Source organism: Neofelis nebulosa, chromosome 7 (assembly GCF_028018385.1).
Source record: "Neofelis nebulosa isolate mNeoNeb1 chromosome 7, mNeoNeb1.pri, whole genome shotgun sequence".
NCBI lineage: Eukaryota > Metazoa > Chordata > Mammalia > Carnivora > Felidae > Neofelis > Neofelis nebulosa.
Window position 1 is genome coordinate 137,650,116 of NC_080788.1, and position 18,155 is coordinate 137,668,270.

At 38.7% G+C, this 18,155-nt stretch overlaps 1 protein-coding gene across 22 annotated transcripts in view; it reads left to right on the forward strand.

Annotated features, from left to right (window-relative positions):
- The window catches only part of UNC79 (unc-79 homolog, NALCN channel complex subunit), a 270,421-nt gene that overhangs the window by 208,530 nt on the left and 43,736 nt on the right, over positions 1 to 18,155 (forward strand). For all 22 annotated transcript variants that reach the window (XM_058740150.1, XM_058740151.1, XM_058740144.1 and 19 more), the window contains 6 exons: positions 4,078 to 4,190; positions 4,279 to 4,364; positions 5,253 to 5,426; positions 8,645 to 8,713; positions 11,676 to 11,786; positions 17,341 to 17,445. In XM_058740150.1, coding sequence (XP_058596133.1) covers positions 4,078 to 4,190; positions 4,279 to 4,364; positions 5,253 to 5,426; positions 8,645 to 8,713; positions 11,676 to 11,786; positions 17,341 to 17,445 — 658 coding nt within the window. The remainder of the gene's footprint in view (positions 1 to 4,077; positions 4,191 to 4,278; positions 4,365 to 5,252; positions 5,427 to 8,644; positions 8,714 to 11,675; positions 11,787 to 17,340; positions 17,446 to 18,155) is intronic.

Below are 18,155 nucleotides of genomic sequence, written 5' to 3' on the forward strand. Positions count from 1 at the left end.
CTGGTGGGTATCTTATTATACTTTAAATTTGCATTTCTCTGGTGACTAATGCTGTTGAGTATATTATCAAGTGCTCTTCAAGACCCTCTGTAAGTCTTCTTTTGTGAAGTGTCTGTTGGAATCTTTTGTACATGTTCAACTGGGTTGAGTTGTAGGACCTTTTTATATATCCTAAATACCAGTCCTTTATTAAATATGCCCTGAGAATATTTTCACCCACTCTGGTGCTTACTTGTTCCTTTTGTTAATATATTTTTTGGTGAGATGTTTTTAATTCAGGTGAAGACTACTGTGTTAAAATTTTTAAACAATTTATGACTATTTCTTCCTGTTGTCTTTGCCTGTCCTCAAATCAAGAAGATATTCTCCAGTATTTTCCTTTAAAAGTTTTATGGTGTAAGCATTTATATTTAGCATTTATATGATCAGTCTCAAAGTAATTAAAATTTTTTTTAAACATTTATTTATTTTTGAGAGACAGAGAGAGACAGAGCACAAGTGGGGGAGGGGCAGAGAGGGAAGGAGATAGAATCCAAAGCAGGCTCCAGGCTCCAAGCTGTCAGCACAGAGCCCGACGTAGGGCTCGAACTCATGAACCGTGAGATCATGACCTGAGCCGAAGTCAGACGTTTAACCGACTGAGCCACCCAAGCGCCCCTCAGATTAATTTTTATGTATGGTGTGAGGGTAGGGGTTGAAGTTCCTTTTTATCCATGTAGAAACCTAAATATTTTAGCATCATTAAAAGAAATGACTTTCTCTTTCCCCACTGGATCACTTTGGTGTTGGTTGAAATCAAACAGCCACATTAGGGTTGATCTACTTCCAGACTCTATCCTGTTCCGTTTATCTGTATGTTGACTCTTAAGCTGGCATCAAACTGTCTTGATTACTATAGCTATACGATAGGTCTTGAAGTCTGATAGTATGAATCTTCCAACTTGGCTCATTTTTTTCAAGAAGATTGATTTGGATGTTATAAATTTATCAAATTTCCATATGCATTTTAGAGTAAGCTTCTCAATTTGGGGGAGAAAAGCCTGTGGGGATTGTCCTGAAACTATAAATCAATTTGGGGATAACTGCACAAAAATACTGATTCTTTCAATTCATGAATATGGTGTATATTCTCATTTTATTCAGTCTTTTTTGTTTGTCTCAGCAGTGTTTGGTGGTTTTCAGCGTAGAGGTTTTGCACATCTTTTGTTAAATTTATTCCCAAGAATTTTTGAGTGTTTTAAAGCCAACATAAATGGAATTTTTTAAAATTTTCCAACTTTTTTGCTGCTGGTGTATAAATATGCAATTGAATTTTTATGTTAACATTGTAATGTAATAATCTGGGTTCACTTACTAGTTGTAGTCATTGCTTTTTAAGATTTCATAGAATCTAAAAGCATTTGTATATAAAAAAAAGTCAGGTCTGCAAATAGTGACAATTTCACTTCTCTCTGATTTTCATGCCTTTTATTTTCTTATTGTCCTATTGTAATGATTAGGATCTCCAGTAATAATAATAAAGATGTTAGTGAGTTTCCTTGCCTTGTTCCTGCTCTACCAGAAAAACCTTTGGTATCTCACCATTAATTATGCTTGCTGTAGGTGTTCATAAATGCTCTTCACCAGACTGATGATGTTTGCTTTTATTTCTAATTTGCTGAGAGTTTTTATCATGGATGGATGTTAAATTTGTCAGATGCATTTTCTGTATCTGTTGAAATAACTGTATGGCTTTTGCCCTTTATTCTTTATTTTTATTTATTTATTTTTTTCAATTATATCTTATTTCATTCATTCATTCATTCATTCTCAAGTTGGTTAACATACAGTATAGTCTTGGCTTCAGGAGTAGAACCCGGTGATTCATCACTTACATATAATACCCAGTGCTCATCACAACAAGTGCCCTCCTTAATGCCCATCACCCATTTAACCCACCCCCCAAACCCCCTACCCTCATCAATCCTCAGTTTGTTCTCTGTATTTAAGAGTGTCTTATGGTTTGCCTCCCTCTATGTTTTCATCTTATTTTTCCTTCCCTTCTCCTATGTTTATCTGTTAAGTTTCCCAGATTCTACATATGAGCGAAATCATATCTGTCTTTCTCTGACTGGCTTATTTTGCTTAGCATAACCTTTCAGTTCCATCCGTGTTGTTGCAAATGGCAAGATTTCATTCTTTTTCATTGCTGAATAGTATTCCTGTGTGTGTGTGTGTGTGTGTGTGTGTGTGTGTGTGTGTGTGTGTGTGTGTGTTCTCTTGATCCATCCATCAGTTGATGGACATTTGGGCTCTTTCCATAATTTGGCTGTTGTTGATAGCGCTGCTATAAACACTGGGATGCATGTGTCCCTTCGAATCAGCATTTTTATATCCTCTGGATATATTCCTAAAAGTCCAATTGTTGTGTCATAGGGTAGTTCTATTTTTAATTTTTTGAGGAAACTCCACACTGTTTTCCAGAGTGACTGCACCAGTTTGCATTCCTGCCAATAGTGTAACAGGGTTCCCCTTTCTCCACCACCTCACCAACATCTGTTGTTAACTGAGTTGTTGATTTTAGCCATTCTGACTGGTGTGAGATGGTAACTCATTTATTTATTTGTTTGTTTGTTTATAGAGAGCACATATGTGCAAGCAGGGGAAGGACAGAGAGACAGGGAGAGAGAGAATCCTATGGAGTCTCCATGCCTACTACAGAGCCTGGCACAGGACTCAATCTCATGACCCTGGGATCATGACCTGAGCTGAAATCAAGAGTCAGATGTGTAACCTACTGAGCCTTTTATTCTTTAATATATTGAATTCCATTGATTGGATTTTGAATATTAAGTCCTTCTTACATTCTTGGGATAAACTCTGTTTGGTCATGGACCATCATCCTGTTTATAGTTGGATTCAATGTCCATGAAGACTGTTGGTTTAGTTTAGTTTAGTTTAGTTTAGTTTAGTTTAGTTTAGTTTAGTATAGTTTAGTTTTGTAAAGACTTTATCGGATGTTAGTTTTAGGGCTATGCCAGCCTCATAAAATAAGGTGGGAAGGGTTCCCTCCTTCCCTAATTTTTGAAAGAGTTTGTGTGAGTTTGATGTCATTTCTGAATGAAGAATGTTTTTGACCTGTGAGTTTGAATCAGCATTTCTGGGTAGCATAATAACAGCTTAGTAAAAGGGACTTTTTACCACCGACCTATTTGGGCTCTTTGATTTTTTTCTTCTTTCTTCCTTTGGTAACTCACTGTCTAATCACCTCTGGGAACATCCTTCCTGATCCTTTGGTCTCTGGGGCCACATATCACCTCTTGGCTCCCTGTTTTCATGGGCATAAGTGATGTGGAGGGTGGGGATCGACTGCACAGATCAAAGCCCTCTCCTTTCTGTAAGTACCAGCTCAAGGCACCCCAAGAAAAATTGTCCTGTCTCCCATTAGGTATGAACATCTCTCCCTCCCTGCATTTTCCCTCAGATCAGCTCTCTTTAGCTAATGACCCTTCGTGGGAGGATCTTGCTGATAATCTCATCCCGGTTTTCATCCTGACTCTGCCATTTTCTGGATGTGTAGCCTTCGTGGGTCACATTTTCTCTCTGGGCCTCAGAACCTTCATCTGTACTCTGGGGTGGCTGGAAGAATTAGTCTGGCACCCCTCTGACATTTCCTGGTTCTCTCTTTCTAGAAGCTTCTTATTAACAGGGATTCCGTGCAACTGCAGTATTTCATCTCACTGATGAAAAAGACAGTGGGATATTCCATAAGAGGACTGGTGTGTAAATGCCTGAACTCTAAATAAGCCAGTACAGAGGGGCGCCTGGGTGGCTCCGTGGGTTGAGCATCAGACTTCAGCTCAGGTCATGATCTCACTGTTTGTGAGCCGGATCCCCCGCCTCAGGCTCTCTGTAGTCAGCACAAAGCCCACTTTGGGATCCTTTGTCCCCTACTCTCTCTGCCTCTCCCCCACTCATGCTCTCTCTTTCTCTCTCTCAAAAATAAACATTAAAAAAAATAAACAAATACAGAAATACCCAAGCTCACGCTGGTTGCCCCATGGGTCCTTGTCTTTTCTCTCCCCATTCACCCCCCAGCATGATGGTTCCCGGCAACGCAGCGGGGGTGGCCAAGCAGTTCCTACGCTGCATCTTCCATCAGCTGGCCCCCAACGGCATCTTCCCACAGCTGTTCCAGAGCACTATCAAAGGTAATTCCTCCACAGGGAATCCAAACACCACAAACGTGGCTACTCGCTGAAACCCCAATGCTTCTAAATCTGACTGTTGACTTTCCAGATGGGACTTTCTTACGGACCTTAGCCACGTCTCTCATGGACTTCAATGAGCTGAGCTCTCTCGCTGCTCTCAGTCAGCTCTTGGAGGTAGGTTTGCTTTGATGACTGTCTAAGCCCCTGCCGAAATCGCAGCTGAGGAAGAAGGCCTGTCATTTAACTGAAAAATTAAATTTAAACTAAGTATTAACACATGTCCAATTAATCTTAAATTCTTTAAATGTTTAAAATTAATTAAAAATAAGAATTGCCAACGCATGGAAGAGTGCCAATTGGACGTTGCTGTTGTGTGTGGATTGACTGTTTATTTAAAGCTCCTTGGGCACCCTCAACTGAGGGCCGGATGGCAGCTGTTAAGCGCTCACCTGCACTGAGCTTTCAGGCTTTCCAAATGCGCAGTGGGTGGAGCCGTGTGCACTGTATTGCAAGACTTGGATTCTGCTTATTTAGCGTGAGGTTTGGGATTCAGGTCCTGCTTCTGTGCTCAGTCATGAGACAACCTCAGTTCTCAGCTCCATTGCCGGTTCATATCCGGACGCTTGGGTTCACATGTCGAGTCCTCTGCTTTGTAGCGTTCTCAGTTAGCTTGCAGGGTTGGCCAATGGCCCTATAAACTTCGCTGCTTCTGTAGTCATTACTCTCAGGCTTTGGCCAGTGGAGTTTCCAGCAAGCATCGTTCATTGTGTCTTCTTAGCACCTAACCACACCAACTGCAGATCCTTAAAACGTGTTTCTTATTTCTTACTCACATTTCACCGTCTCCCACTGAATTAAAAGTCACAGTTTTTCCCGTTTGTCCGAATTTTTTGATTCTTCTCTGTTCACCTCCTGCCAATTACACTGAACAGCCTGTATAGTAGGCACACAACACATGTTTAATCCGTGAATGTGTGATTTTTAAAGCTGATCTTCGACAAATAGCTCTATGAATCCCCAAGCTGTTTCAGCAGTTGATTGCCTATGCTTTTGTGTTTTTAGGGTCTAAATAACAAAAAGAATTTACCAGCAGGGGGTGCTATGATACGCTGTTTGGAAAACATTGCTACCTTCATGGAAGCTTTGCCCATGGATTCTCCTAGCAGCCTCTGGACCACAATCAGCAACCAGTTTCAGACGTTTTTTGCCAAGCTGCCTTGTGTTTTGCCTCTGAAGGTAAGCTGAGTCCAGGATTTCATCTGCAATTGTGATCTTACAGTTTGCAGACCATCTGCTTACAGAGATTTGATGTTTCATAAAGGGCTGTAAGGAATCTCTGTTAGCCACAGAGTGTAGAGCATTCTGTAGCTTGTTGTCTCCAAGTGTTACAAACTTAAAAAGCAAAATGTGTTAGGCATTTTGACATAGTGATTTCATGTTTCCAGTTGATTTTTAAAAATCAGGAAGATAGTAGTAGATGGTGTTTATCTAGAAATTTTTTTTCAATAAATGCGTAAGTCAGTAAGTACATAGTTTTGTCTAAAAGGAGAGTAGACATACCATGTAAAGCTAAATTTCCGAAAACTAAAGGGAAGTGATTGTTTACGTGTTTGTGAGTAAAGTACTTACTTGCAAGGCCAAGGTGATAATTATGTTTCTGTTTGGCTGCCTTACCACTACCACCATTGCCCCCTCCCTGTGGCCACCATACCACTTTCCAAGAATACACACACAATTACCTAGCTGTGAATCTCGTGACCTAAGGAGCATTTTTGACATGAGTCCATTAAATGCAGAAGCAGAACTCTATACTGTTAAAGCTGGAAGAGACCCATAAGAACCATCCCTTTCCAATGCCCCCCATTTTCCAGATAGGGGACTGCAAAATCAGAGAGGTGGTGGCTATGTGAGGATTAGAACTCAAGACTCTTGACTCCTGACCCAGTGCCCTCTCCACTAATAGTCTCCTAGAGTCCTTCTACAGCAGGGGCGAATTGAAGGCATCTAGTCTCTGTAGTAGGGAGAAAGGAGGTGGCTGGTAGTGGTCATTTCTATGTCTTTGAACCTCATTTGCTCCATGAGCTTTTTGAGCTTTATGCAGATCACAGAAATATTTAACTCACAATAAAATCAATCACTTGTTGATCTGACAAGTGAAGTTACATGTTGGTAGCACCGTTTCTCAAATGAGTATTACATGTATATAAAATGTTTTTTAAAGATGAACCACCCCCCGGGGCACCTGGGTAGCTCAGTCAGTTAAGTGTTTGACACTTGGTTTCGGCTCAGGTCATGGGCTCCACACTGACAGTGCAGAGCCTGCCTGGGATTCTCTTTCCCTCTCTCTCTGCCCTTTCACCTCTCTCTCCCTCTCTCTCTCTCCCTCTTTCTCAAAAATAAATAAATAAACTTAAAAAAAAAAAAAAAGATGGACCACCCCTGATAATGCCTTTTTCCAAATTGGCAGATTTGGAATATGTGACCCCAAAACAGGGTCTGTAAGGATAATTCAGGGACCCTTAGCTTGGTGTGTGCTGTTTTCTTTGAGTTGGAAGTTACTGTGACAAGTGGATATTCTGAAATCTTTACTATCTCTCACATCCTATGATCCTATCTGCTCACAAATATAGAGTAGCTGAGTAAATCCAAGCAAAGAGGGTTAGTACTGTACTTTGAAACCATGTGGTATATAGATACTGTATATACACATGTAGAAGATTAAGTGATGCATTTTAACACGGCCACATGGAGCCTCCCTAGGACCAAGAGCCATTCAGGGCTGTTCATTGCATAAAGCCACACACTTGAAGAGAAGGGGTGAGTCAGGCATGGCAAATTCACATGCCTGTAGGTTGATACGATCATCAAAATATTTAACTTGATCACTGACCAATTGGAAGTATTGCCAGCAGTAAACAACTGGTAAGCCTCATTTGTGACAATCAGCCTGGCCCATAGGGACCCTGACTATAAGGTTAATGAGTAGAATGGGATACGGTTATACAGAGAACTGGGACCCTTGAGAACAGGAAAGAACCAGTCCCTTCTAATGAGTCCATACGCTGCGATACACCAGCCAATTGTCATGTGGGAATTAAGTCTTTGTATCATTGGTCTTCCCATGTTTTTGAAGATGATATTTCCTGGTTTTTAAAACACCATGGGGAGCTAATGAACAGCCAGTTTTCAGCCCCTGGTTTAAAGTAGTGTAAATGTCACATGAACTCCGATGGGTGTTAAGCAGATTAAATAGACCACTAATTCCCTTAGAAGGTACCTGTAAAACACTTCCAGAATTAAAGCAAAAACTTGCCCTGGTAGATCAGATCCAGGCACTGTCTCTGGTCATCTTCTGCTTTGTTTTTAATACCTTCGGAAAATCTTAAACTGTCGAAAAACCTTCTGTAGTTCTCATCAGTGTAGAGATGTGGATCTCAGACTTCGGAGTGCACCAGTGCTCCTGCAGGACTGGCTAAAATCAGATTCCTGGGCATTGTTCTAAGAGTTTCTGATTCACTGGGAGTACAACCTGAGGATTTGTATTCTGACAAATCCGGGTTTTTAGCTTCCGGGTAATTAGAAGTGCTGCTGGTCCAGGGGTTATTCTTGGGGAACCACTGGCTTAATTTGTACTATCTTAAAAGGCTAGTATTCTACACAGCTGCAGGGATTTAACTATAGCCTACCATTGTGATAGGCTTACTGTGTTAAATAAGATTTATTTTTGTTGTAACATTTCTCCCCTTCCTCCCCATACCAGTAAAATCAATTTTAAAAGTATATTTTGATTATGGAATCTTGCCAAAATGCAACTCTAATAGATTTTCGAGGCATGATTTTTTTCTTGTAGAAATTTTGCTGCTTTTTCCCAGGTTTTTGTCATATCCTTTAGCAACAGAGAAAGGGCGGATGAAACTGGTTCTTTGGATTAATAAGCCTAATGATTTTAAATAGATTTGAGTAGTTTTTTTCCCAACATGGGAAAATTTCACAAATTAGTGTACCTCTTTAGAGTTGGACACATTTAATACCTACCTATCCACCTCTCTGTCAGTCTGTCCACCCATCCATCCACCCATCCATCCACCCATCCATCCACCCATCCATCCATTCATATATCCATCCATCCATCCATCCATCCATCCATCCATCCATCCATCCATTCAATTCTTTATCCAACTATCTGATTTAATTTTAAGAATATATCTTTGAGAAGTAGTTTAGGAGCTGTGTTTAATTATTTAGTTGTTTAACATGGCTTAATTAATGGCTTAATTATGTTTTTTTTAAAACCTGAGGATTCTTTTCAGCACGAATATATGGCATAGAAAACTGTAAGGAGGCAGCTGTATTTGAGATTTTTCCCCCTAAAATAAATGCTTATAAAAAATACATGAAGTAAAAGATACATTAAGAAGGGTACTGACTTTTATTGTTTTCATATTTGTTCACAGTGTTCTTTAGATTCCAGTTTGAGAATTATGATTTGCCTCTTGAAGATACCCTCTACCAATGCCACAAGGGTATGTATTGTATGTTTCAGAAAAACAACCCATTGGTTATTTAGTTATTTTTTTAACCTAAAAAGACAGGCATAGAGGAATACTGGAGAAACGGTTACTGCATACTGAATGTTTCACTTTCACACACCTTGACAGTTTCTAGTATGAAGAGTTCTAATACATCACAATATCATTTTTTGCTATTAGTCCTCTTAATCCTGGGCCAGGGCCACCAGGCTGCCCTTCATATTATGATCTAGGTGATCCTTCTAAACACAGATCTTGATGCCTTGGTTCCGTGCTTAAAAGTCTTTGATCACGTCTCATTTCTTTTCGGATAATATCCAGATTCCTTAATGTGGCATACAAGAAGGTATTTCATTAATTTGCCAGCCTACCTTCCTAATTTCAGCTTGGGCTACTTGTACCATCCCCCATGCCTCCTGTTTACTTTCGGAATCATCATCATTATCATCAAAACAACAAGCACTCTTTGTTGAACACTTACCATATGGCAGGCATTATGCTAACTGCTTTACATTTATAATCTTATTTAATTTCATACTTCCTTGCCTTTGCTTAGGCCATTTCCTCTGCCTGAAATGCTTTATACTTTTGCTGGTGCGTCGAACTCCTTCTCATTCTTCAAGATGATAATCTGAATCCCATTTAAATTTCAAAAAATGGATATGAACTCTCCGTAGCAACTTCCTCCTGTATCAGATCCCACAGTACTCTATAGAGCTTTCTATATTAGCACTTACATGGTACAAACGTTTCCCCAGTGAGACTGTGAGCTTCACGAAGTCCAGCACTGTGTCTCATTCACCTTTGTATTCCTGCTTGTATTCCATTATACACAATGGTGCAATAGTTTGTATTGCAATGGCTTGTAACTACTAGTTAATATACCAAGAAGCCCACCCCCTGTAAATTCATACCTTGACTGTGTTTTTATAAACTAATACTTTGTGCAGGAAAGTTACAAAGAGATCACTTGATCTCATCTGCTCATTTATAGATAAGGAAACAGGCTCAGAGAGATAAATTGTGTTGGCCAAGATTACATAGCTGGTTAGTGGAAAGTTTGAGACTTGAACCTAGACCCTTTGATTCCAGCCTCCTTAATTTTTCTGTTGTACCATATTGCCCCATCACTATGTGATTGCTGGATAAAAGAACAAGTCTCTGTATAGGTTTGAATTCAGGTTTCCTTTTTTGATGAGTAAAGATGCAGTATATATCAACTGGAGATACATTCCTGACCTTATTCATCCATCATCAGTATTTCAAGGCAACATTAAACAGAGCAAATAATAATTGAATCAACAGTACTGTTTCAAGAGGTTCCTTTAAGATTTTCTATATGGGTTTCTGTGGGGAATATAAACAAAGGACATAATTCTTATCCTCAGCAGCAACTAGCATGTAACAAATTCATTTTTGTATCAATAAAGAAAAAAGATCACAAACATTCTCATATCTTTTGATTTAATCATTCCTTTTCTGGGAATCTCTTCTAAAGAAGAAAATGAAAATGTAAACTTCACATAAAAACGTATGTAGTGGGATGTTATTTATAATAAAATGTGGCTTTTGTGCCATTAAAATGGATGATTATAAAGAAATAGCACTGCAAACTTCTTATATATTATTAACAAAATGCAATTAACAAAATGTAGGATGGGATGTGTGTAAGATTTTAGCCAAGTGAATTGGAATGCAGCAAAGAAGGAAGTATGTAAAAATGTTATCTCGAGGTGGTGGGATTATGGACTTTTATTTCCTCGTATGTACATTCCTGCAGATCCTGCGTTTGTGCATTGAGTGTGTTTACTTTTATAATCCAGACAATTAGGACTATGGAGGTTGAGGAGTAGTGGAAATCACATGAAGTCTTTTGGAGTCCAATTAAAATTCTGTCTCCCCTAAAGAGTGGTTCTGCCTTGGGAAACTTGCCCTGGAATTTGGATTTGAATTCCATTCAATAGCTGTATGGCCTTAGGCGAGCTGCTTGCCTGCTTAAGTCTCAGAGGAAAATAGGGGCACCAAAGCTCCAGAGTTCTAACAGCAATGGAGGACTCACTGTTGCCAGGTGCTTTACCTGGGTTATCTCCTGATTTCTCGCAGCAACGCTAATGAGGTGGAGACCATTGTTATCCTTGTTTTACAGAGAGGAGAACTAAGTCTAGAGAGGTTAAATCACTTATTCCAGGTCACAGAGAGCCAGAGTTTGAGAACAGCTGTGTGGGATTCTAAGGCCTGTGTCACTATTATAACATACCGTCTCTCCAGGATTGTCGTAAGAAATTTGAATGGGAAAAACATATAAAAGCATCCAACTCTGCCTGATACTTAGTAGGTGCTCAAAAAAAAAAGTGTTTCTAAATGACTTCAGAGAGCATATGGATCTAAAACTGACCCGTTAGGGGTGGGATTCAGATGGAGAAACCAAAACTGTTCCTTCCTGATGCACATAGGCAGGAAGCTGGTTAATGATGAGCATTATCTGAGTGAATAGTGCCTTGTACTTACTTGCTGGATGGTTTGTGCAACTTAAAACTGAGATGAGAGGCTTTAAAGGAGCTGGATGGATGAGCCCAGAGATGCCTACAGATTCTGAGAAATACAGTGGAAAATCCTAGAACAAACCTCACAAAGTCTTGATTGCTGGGGGTGGACATAAGGACAAAATTGGAGTTGAATAGCTTTATAAATGATGCCACCTGGGAAAGTAAGAATTTTTTTTTTTTTTTTTTTTTTTTGAGGAACAAGATGATTAAATCATGCTCTTTAAAGGCACTGATTGAATGTACAGTTCTGTTCTTGTTAGACCAATAGTGTTACTCCACTAGCCACCTGGCAACAGATTTTAACTAAAGGAATGATCCCATTAGTTTAAGTATCAGAAGACTTTAATACTTTTTTTTTTTTTAATGAAAGAATCAGCAATTGGTTTTATTTGGCCCCAATCTCATTGCAGAGTCTGTTGGAACCATTTTCAAAACTGCTCAGCTTTGTGATTCAGAATGCCGTCTTCACTTTAGCCTACCTGGTGGAGGTGTGTGGTTTGTGTTACCGAGCTTTCACAAAGGTAAGGTTGCGTATCCGTTTGTTCTGGGGAAACTGAAAACTGGCAGAAACATTCTTTCTAACCGGTGTCAATGCTTGTTCCGTTCATTGCTTCACTATAGTTAAAAATGAGTAATTCTACTGAGGTCTAATAAATATCACAGGAAGGAAACACTTTATGCAAATCTATATAAACTGTATCTTAAATATACAAACTTGGAGAAATGAGGCTCATATGGTTTAGAAGAGAAGAGAGATTTTGAGTAAAACGAGATAGTGGTTCTAAATGACCTCTTAAGGTCCTTTTCAAGTTCACCATCCCATGATTAGTGGGCAAGCCATAACTCCGTGTCATTTTTATACCCAAAGTAGAAAAATATCAGCTTGTAATTTGTAAAATCCTGAGGAGAGCTCCTTAATTCTCATCACTTGTTTGTCTCTCCACTTCTGGGTTCTTGGCCTCTGAGATTGTAATCTCATCTTTTGTCATCTTGCCTTCATAATGGTTTCTGTATTGCATTATCTTTCTTCTCCCCTGGCCCACTGCTGAGGAGTGGAAAAGTACTGCTTGCCCAGTGCCTGTAGCAGCCTTGTTGGAGCTGGTAGATGCTGTCCTAAAGGAAAAGCAAGGCCAACTGGGAGCATGTCTGCCCTCAAGAACAGTGTACAATGTTACTCACCCAATTTCCAAATTTTCCAAGTTTCTTTTCAGTGGGGACTCTGTTTCTGTTGTTCTCCCCTGAACATCTAGAATATTCCATTTTTCATGTTGTCCACTTCTATAAGCCTTTTATTTTCCTCATTAAAAATTTCATTTTCTATCAAGTCTTTCATTCTATTTAAAACACTCTTGTCCTTTTTTTCTTACCATCTTGTGTCCATTCTGCCGTGTTAAGTGTTCCATGATAATCTTGTCTTTAGTCTTTCTGATTATAAACTTATTACTCTGCTTGGAGTTTTCTAACTACCTAAATAATCAGCATTTTTTTTTCTCCTTTCAAATCCTTCCTGAAAAATAACTTCTTTTTTTTTTTTTTTTGTCACTTAAAACAGTAGATCTGTAGGACACAGTACCAGATGCAATGAAAAGACATGCAATGAAAAGAAGTTATTTTATTTCTTAATTTTCTTTATGCTTGGTTTGTTTGAATTATGCACTTTTTAAAGGGGAAGAACCATAATGAATTTGTACTTTCTATGTTGTGCACTATAGAGATTGACCACAGGGGAACTTCCACTTTTTTAAAGTCAGGATATTCTTAGTTTTGAACATTCCTTATACATTATATGCTCTCCTACCCCATGATTGCTTTAGTGGCCTTCTACTTCCTGTTCTCCAGTGGTCAAACTCAAAATAACTATTACTTGTAGAAAGCTTCAGTCTTAGGGTGTTCCCACCTTCTTCACAGATAATGGGAAACTATTGGAAATGGTTTCAGAAAGAGCAGTATCTAGCTGAGCATTCTCCCTTGTTTAATCAAAAGAAAAGGCATAGAAGGGTAAGGGCTTTGTAGACTTCTCCTTCTGGCAATCTGGCAGCCTAAATACCTGAAAACTGTCCCACTTAAAATAATAGAAGTGCTGGGTAAAATGTAATGAATATGATTTTAAATGTATTGGTAATTTTATAAGAATGAAAGGGGCAAAATTGGAGAGGAGATTGAGAACCAGAGTGGGAAGCATATAAGCTGATATTGTAGCAGTCTTGGGTGGGGGAGTTGCTTGTCTTGGGAGCTTAGTGGCTCAAAGTTTGTTTTTTAGATTTGCATGTATCTAATTTTATTTTGCTTATTTGGTTTTTTAATTCAAGTATAATTAAATACAGTGTTATATTAGTTTCAGGTGTACACCATATTGATTCTATAATTCTATACATTTCTTAATACTCACTGTGATTAGTATAGTCACCTTCTGTCATCATACAACATTATCACAATATTATTGACTGTATTCCCGATGCTGGACTTTTCATCTCCATGAATTATTTATATTTACAACCTTTTAATCCTCTTTATCTGCTTCATCTATCATCCCACCTTCCTCCCATCTGGCAACCACCATTTTGTTCTCTGTATTTAAGAATCTGGTTTTTGTTTGTTTTGTTTTTCTAGATTCCACTTATAAGTGAAATCATGGGATACTTGTTTTTCTCTGTCTGACTGATTTCACTTGGTATAATACCCTCTGGGTCTATCTGTATTGTTGCAAATGGCAAGATTTCATTCTTTTTCATGGCTGTGTGTGTATTTGTATTATGTGTGTGTCCCTTTTTCGAATTCATACAGAGATATTGAATGGATTAATGGTGTCTGGGACCTGCTATATTTGGAATTTGAAATATACTTTTAAATAATTCATAGATCAGAGGAGATAGGAGAATTTACAAAAATATTTAGAACTACACAAATATGAAAATACTACATTCTAAAGTTTGAGATATGAAGCCACAGAGATATTTAGAAGAAGATTCATAGTCTTAAATACTTCTCTTGGAAAAGAAGAGAAACAAAATGAGGTAAACAAGTCAAGTTAATAGGCATAACAGAGCAACCATACGAAGATTTAAAGGAAGGAAATAATAAAGATAAGATCAGGAATTAATGAAATAGAAAACATAGCTACAATGGAGGATCAGTACAACCAGAAGGGGGCTTTGAGGTTTTGACAAAACTTTGGTGAGACTGATCAAGAGAAGCAGAGAAAAGGCACAGATAAAGACTATCAGCAGTGAAAAAGGGACATAGTGTCTATGTAACTGTAGACATAGCAGAGATTTTGAAATGAACAACTCTGTGTGGGTAAATTTGAAATCTTGGACAAGGGGACAATTTTCTAGAAGAATGTAACACACTACAACTAAGGAAAACAATGGCTAGACCTAAATGATTAAAAATTGGAATGGGTAACTATAAAACGTCCCAGTTTTAAAGATGACTTCTGTTGAACACTGAAGGAACAGACTGAGCTCCACTTTGTGCACAGAATCAAAACCAGGGAACACTTTCAACATCCTCTGTGAGGCCAGTAGACTCTTGACACCAACTGGACAAGGGCAGTGGGAGAAAGGAAAATTATGGGCCAATTCTACTTCTAAGGTATACAAATTCTGAATGAATAATAGCAAATTAATGTGTTAAACATAAAGCCTCATGGCCCAGTGAGGATTTTCTTGAAGTATAAGAATGGTTTATATATTAGAACATTGATTTATGTCACCATGATACCAGATGAAAGGTGAAAAATTTATATCATTATCTGAGCAAATACAAAAGAAGCATTCTATGTAATTCAACATCCATTTGTGATAATTCCTGTCAAACTAGGAATATAAGGGAAATTCCTTAGCTTGTGCCTACCAGAAACTTCTAGGAAATGTTATACTTAATGGTGAAATGCCAACAGTAGTCCCTTTAAAATTGTAAATAAGACAAGAATGCCCATTATCACTGTTTCTATTCATTATGGTCCAGGGGGGTCCTACTCAATTCAGTAAGATAGGAAGAAGAAATCAAAGGTGTAAGGATTTGAAAGGAAAAATAAAACTCTCACTTTCCATAGATGATATGATTACAAATGAACCAAGGAAAATCTGCCTTTTCAAAACTTTTGTAAGAGTTCAGCAAGGATGCTGATTACAAATGAATACCCAGAAATCATCCACCTTTCATATTCAGCTACAAATGATTATAAAATATACTTGTAAAATGTCATTTCCTGTGGCAACAAAGAATAAATCTAACAAAAATGTGCAAGAACTTAATGGAGATAACCAGAAAGTTTTATTAAACAGCATTAAGTAAATGGAGACAGATCTCATGTTCATGGATGAGGACCCAGCATAATAAAGACAGCTAATTCTCATAAAATAACCTATAAATTTAGTATAATTTCAATAAAAAGTTTAGACTTCTTTCCTGATAATTATGGGCTAGATCATTTCCTACTTAAAAGCTTAAAAAAATGAGCAAGATATTTTCTGAAAACTTCTTAAAAGCATCAAAATGCTAACCAGATTTAAATGAATCACCCGGCTAAGATCCGGGAGAGCACAGAAATGCAGGGATGTGACTGAGAGGCTGAGCTGCAGTTCTAGAAGATCCAGGAGGCTCGGGGAACAAGAGTCAGAATCCAGGACCTACCAAGAGCAGGGACTTGGTATGATCCTGCACCCCTGCAGCCCATCCCTGTCTGGTCAGGACTACAAAATAAAGATAACCCAGAGGTGAACTTGTCCTCACATAGATCGAGCTCAGTGTCAAGCCCTTTGGTGGCCCAATATAAGACATTACAAGGCTTGTGTGTTTATTAAGGTAACCCCGGACCAGGCTAGTACCTCCAGGGACCTGGCAAAAAACAGGCAGAAAGCTCTTTGGAGGAAGATAACATTTCAGGCCTCAAATGATTTCTAGAAATAATTTTTTAAAAAAGTGTTCAGCACGCAAGGCTATTTGGGCATACAGGTGGCTGTATATACCATGAGTGAAAATGAGGAAAAGGAAAAGAAAGTGGATGCAGACCCATTGGGTCTCCAGTTCCTTGGTTATGATCAAGAAAGGACACATGAGGGGCTCCAAGGTGCTTGTGACGTGCTGTTGTTTGACCTGGGTGTTCAGTCTATATGAACCCATTTATCTGCATGTTTGTGTTTTATGTCCTTTTATGCATGTGTGTTATAGTTGACGGTAAAAAACTTGCAAAATTGAAAACAATCTCATGTTCCGTTAACAGGAAAACAGATCAATGAATTTCCGTATGTTCTTATAATAAAATATTGTTAAACCCTAGTTAAAAGAACCACAACTACATGTATCAATAGGAACTAACTTCAAAAATATAATGTAGCGAGAAATTATAAGCAGAAAGAGATGCATAGTATGATACTGTCAGAGAAAGTTAAAAACAAGCACGGAAAAATAATATTATACCTTGTAACAGAGGCATACATACGTATGGATATGTAAAAACATACATGAACTAGTAAGCACCAGATTCAAAATTGTGGCTACTTCAAGGAAGGGAGAAAGAAAAGAGAGCACCATAAAGGAAGCTTCCACTGTTTCTGTGACATTACATAAAGCAAATGTTACAATGTGACAAAGATGAGTGGTGGTACCTAGTATGTTCCATTTATTTTTCTGTGTGTTTAAGCAGTCCATTTGAAAAGTAAGTTCCTCAGAGAGGATATGAGCCCCTGGAAACAGCTGTATATGTTTCTCTCTAAATCATTTTCTTTTGGGAAAAAAACGCTTTTGGATTTAATTTCTGCATTTCTTAGAACCTATCATTTCCTGCAAGCAAAAACCAAATCTGGCCATTTCAGTATTGAAGAGACCTCCTATCTTTTTCTTACCCGTTGAATTATGTGCTCTGGGTGCTTCAGTAAACTCATTACACACACAAAAATGCCTTTTTAATTTTTTCCTTTCAGTTTTAATTTTATTTCTTAAGGACAGTTCATTATGCAGATTCAAATACTGTTTTTCATTTCCGATCTGTGAATCTTTTGGAAGCTCTTTTGACAGTTCTATTCTGAGTTTTTAGAAATAGCTTACCTTCTTCTCTTTTGTTCTGTTTAGGAGCGGGATAAATTCTACTTGTCTCGTAGTGTTGTTCTGGAACTCCTGCAGGCCCTGAAGCTCAAATCCCCTTTACCAGATACAAACCTCCTCCTGCTTGTCCAGGTGGGCCTATGTGTTGTTTGAAATACTTTCCACGAGATCCACTATGTTTGGAAAAATTAAGGAAGGTGTGGGGCATATGCAAAAATCAAATATCTCTGCCCAGAACTGAGAAATAATCTATCTTACCTGAGCCATGATCGAACCAATATTACACACTTAACACCTCCACTGGCTAAACAAGACAAAAAAGGAGTATTTATTTTGTCCCTACTGTGGAACTAGTTCTGTGAGGGGCAAAGAGAATAATGAAACAATAATTTCTGTCCTCAAGAAATTTACAGCCAGGTAGGTCGGAGGGCAGCTCATTGACAGCTAATAGAGCTGACGGAGGACTAATGAAGCCACTAGTGGGTCACCAGGCTGAGGTCTGGTTGCAGAGTCCCATGCATGTGGGTGGGTCACCAAATCTCCTTGAAAAGCTGAGGGTGAGGGTAGGCCCGACCAGGTACATTCCGTGGTGGGACGTACAGAGTTCGAGCATGGTGGCAGGTGGATGTGAAAAGCACCAGCACCCACGGGAGCCCTGAGGCAGAGGGGCTTGAACGCATACAAGGCAGGTTCTGGAGAACTTACAGAGTTGGTGCTTTTGGCTGTAGGGTTGCTCATGAGGGGCTGGAGCCCTCCATCCCTGGCTCCCTTAGCTCATCATCTTAAACAAGCGTGCAGGTTTTTAATCACATGAGACCAGCTATGACTAGTGCCATGAGAGA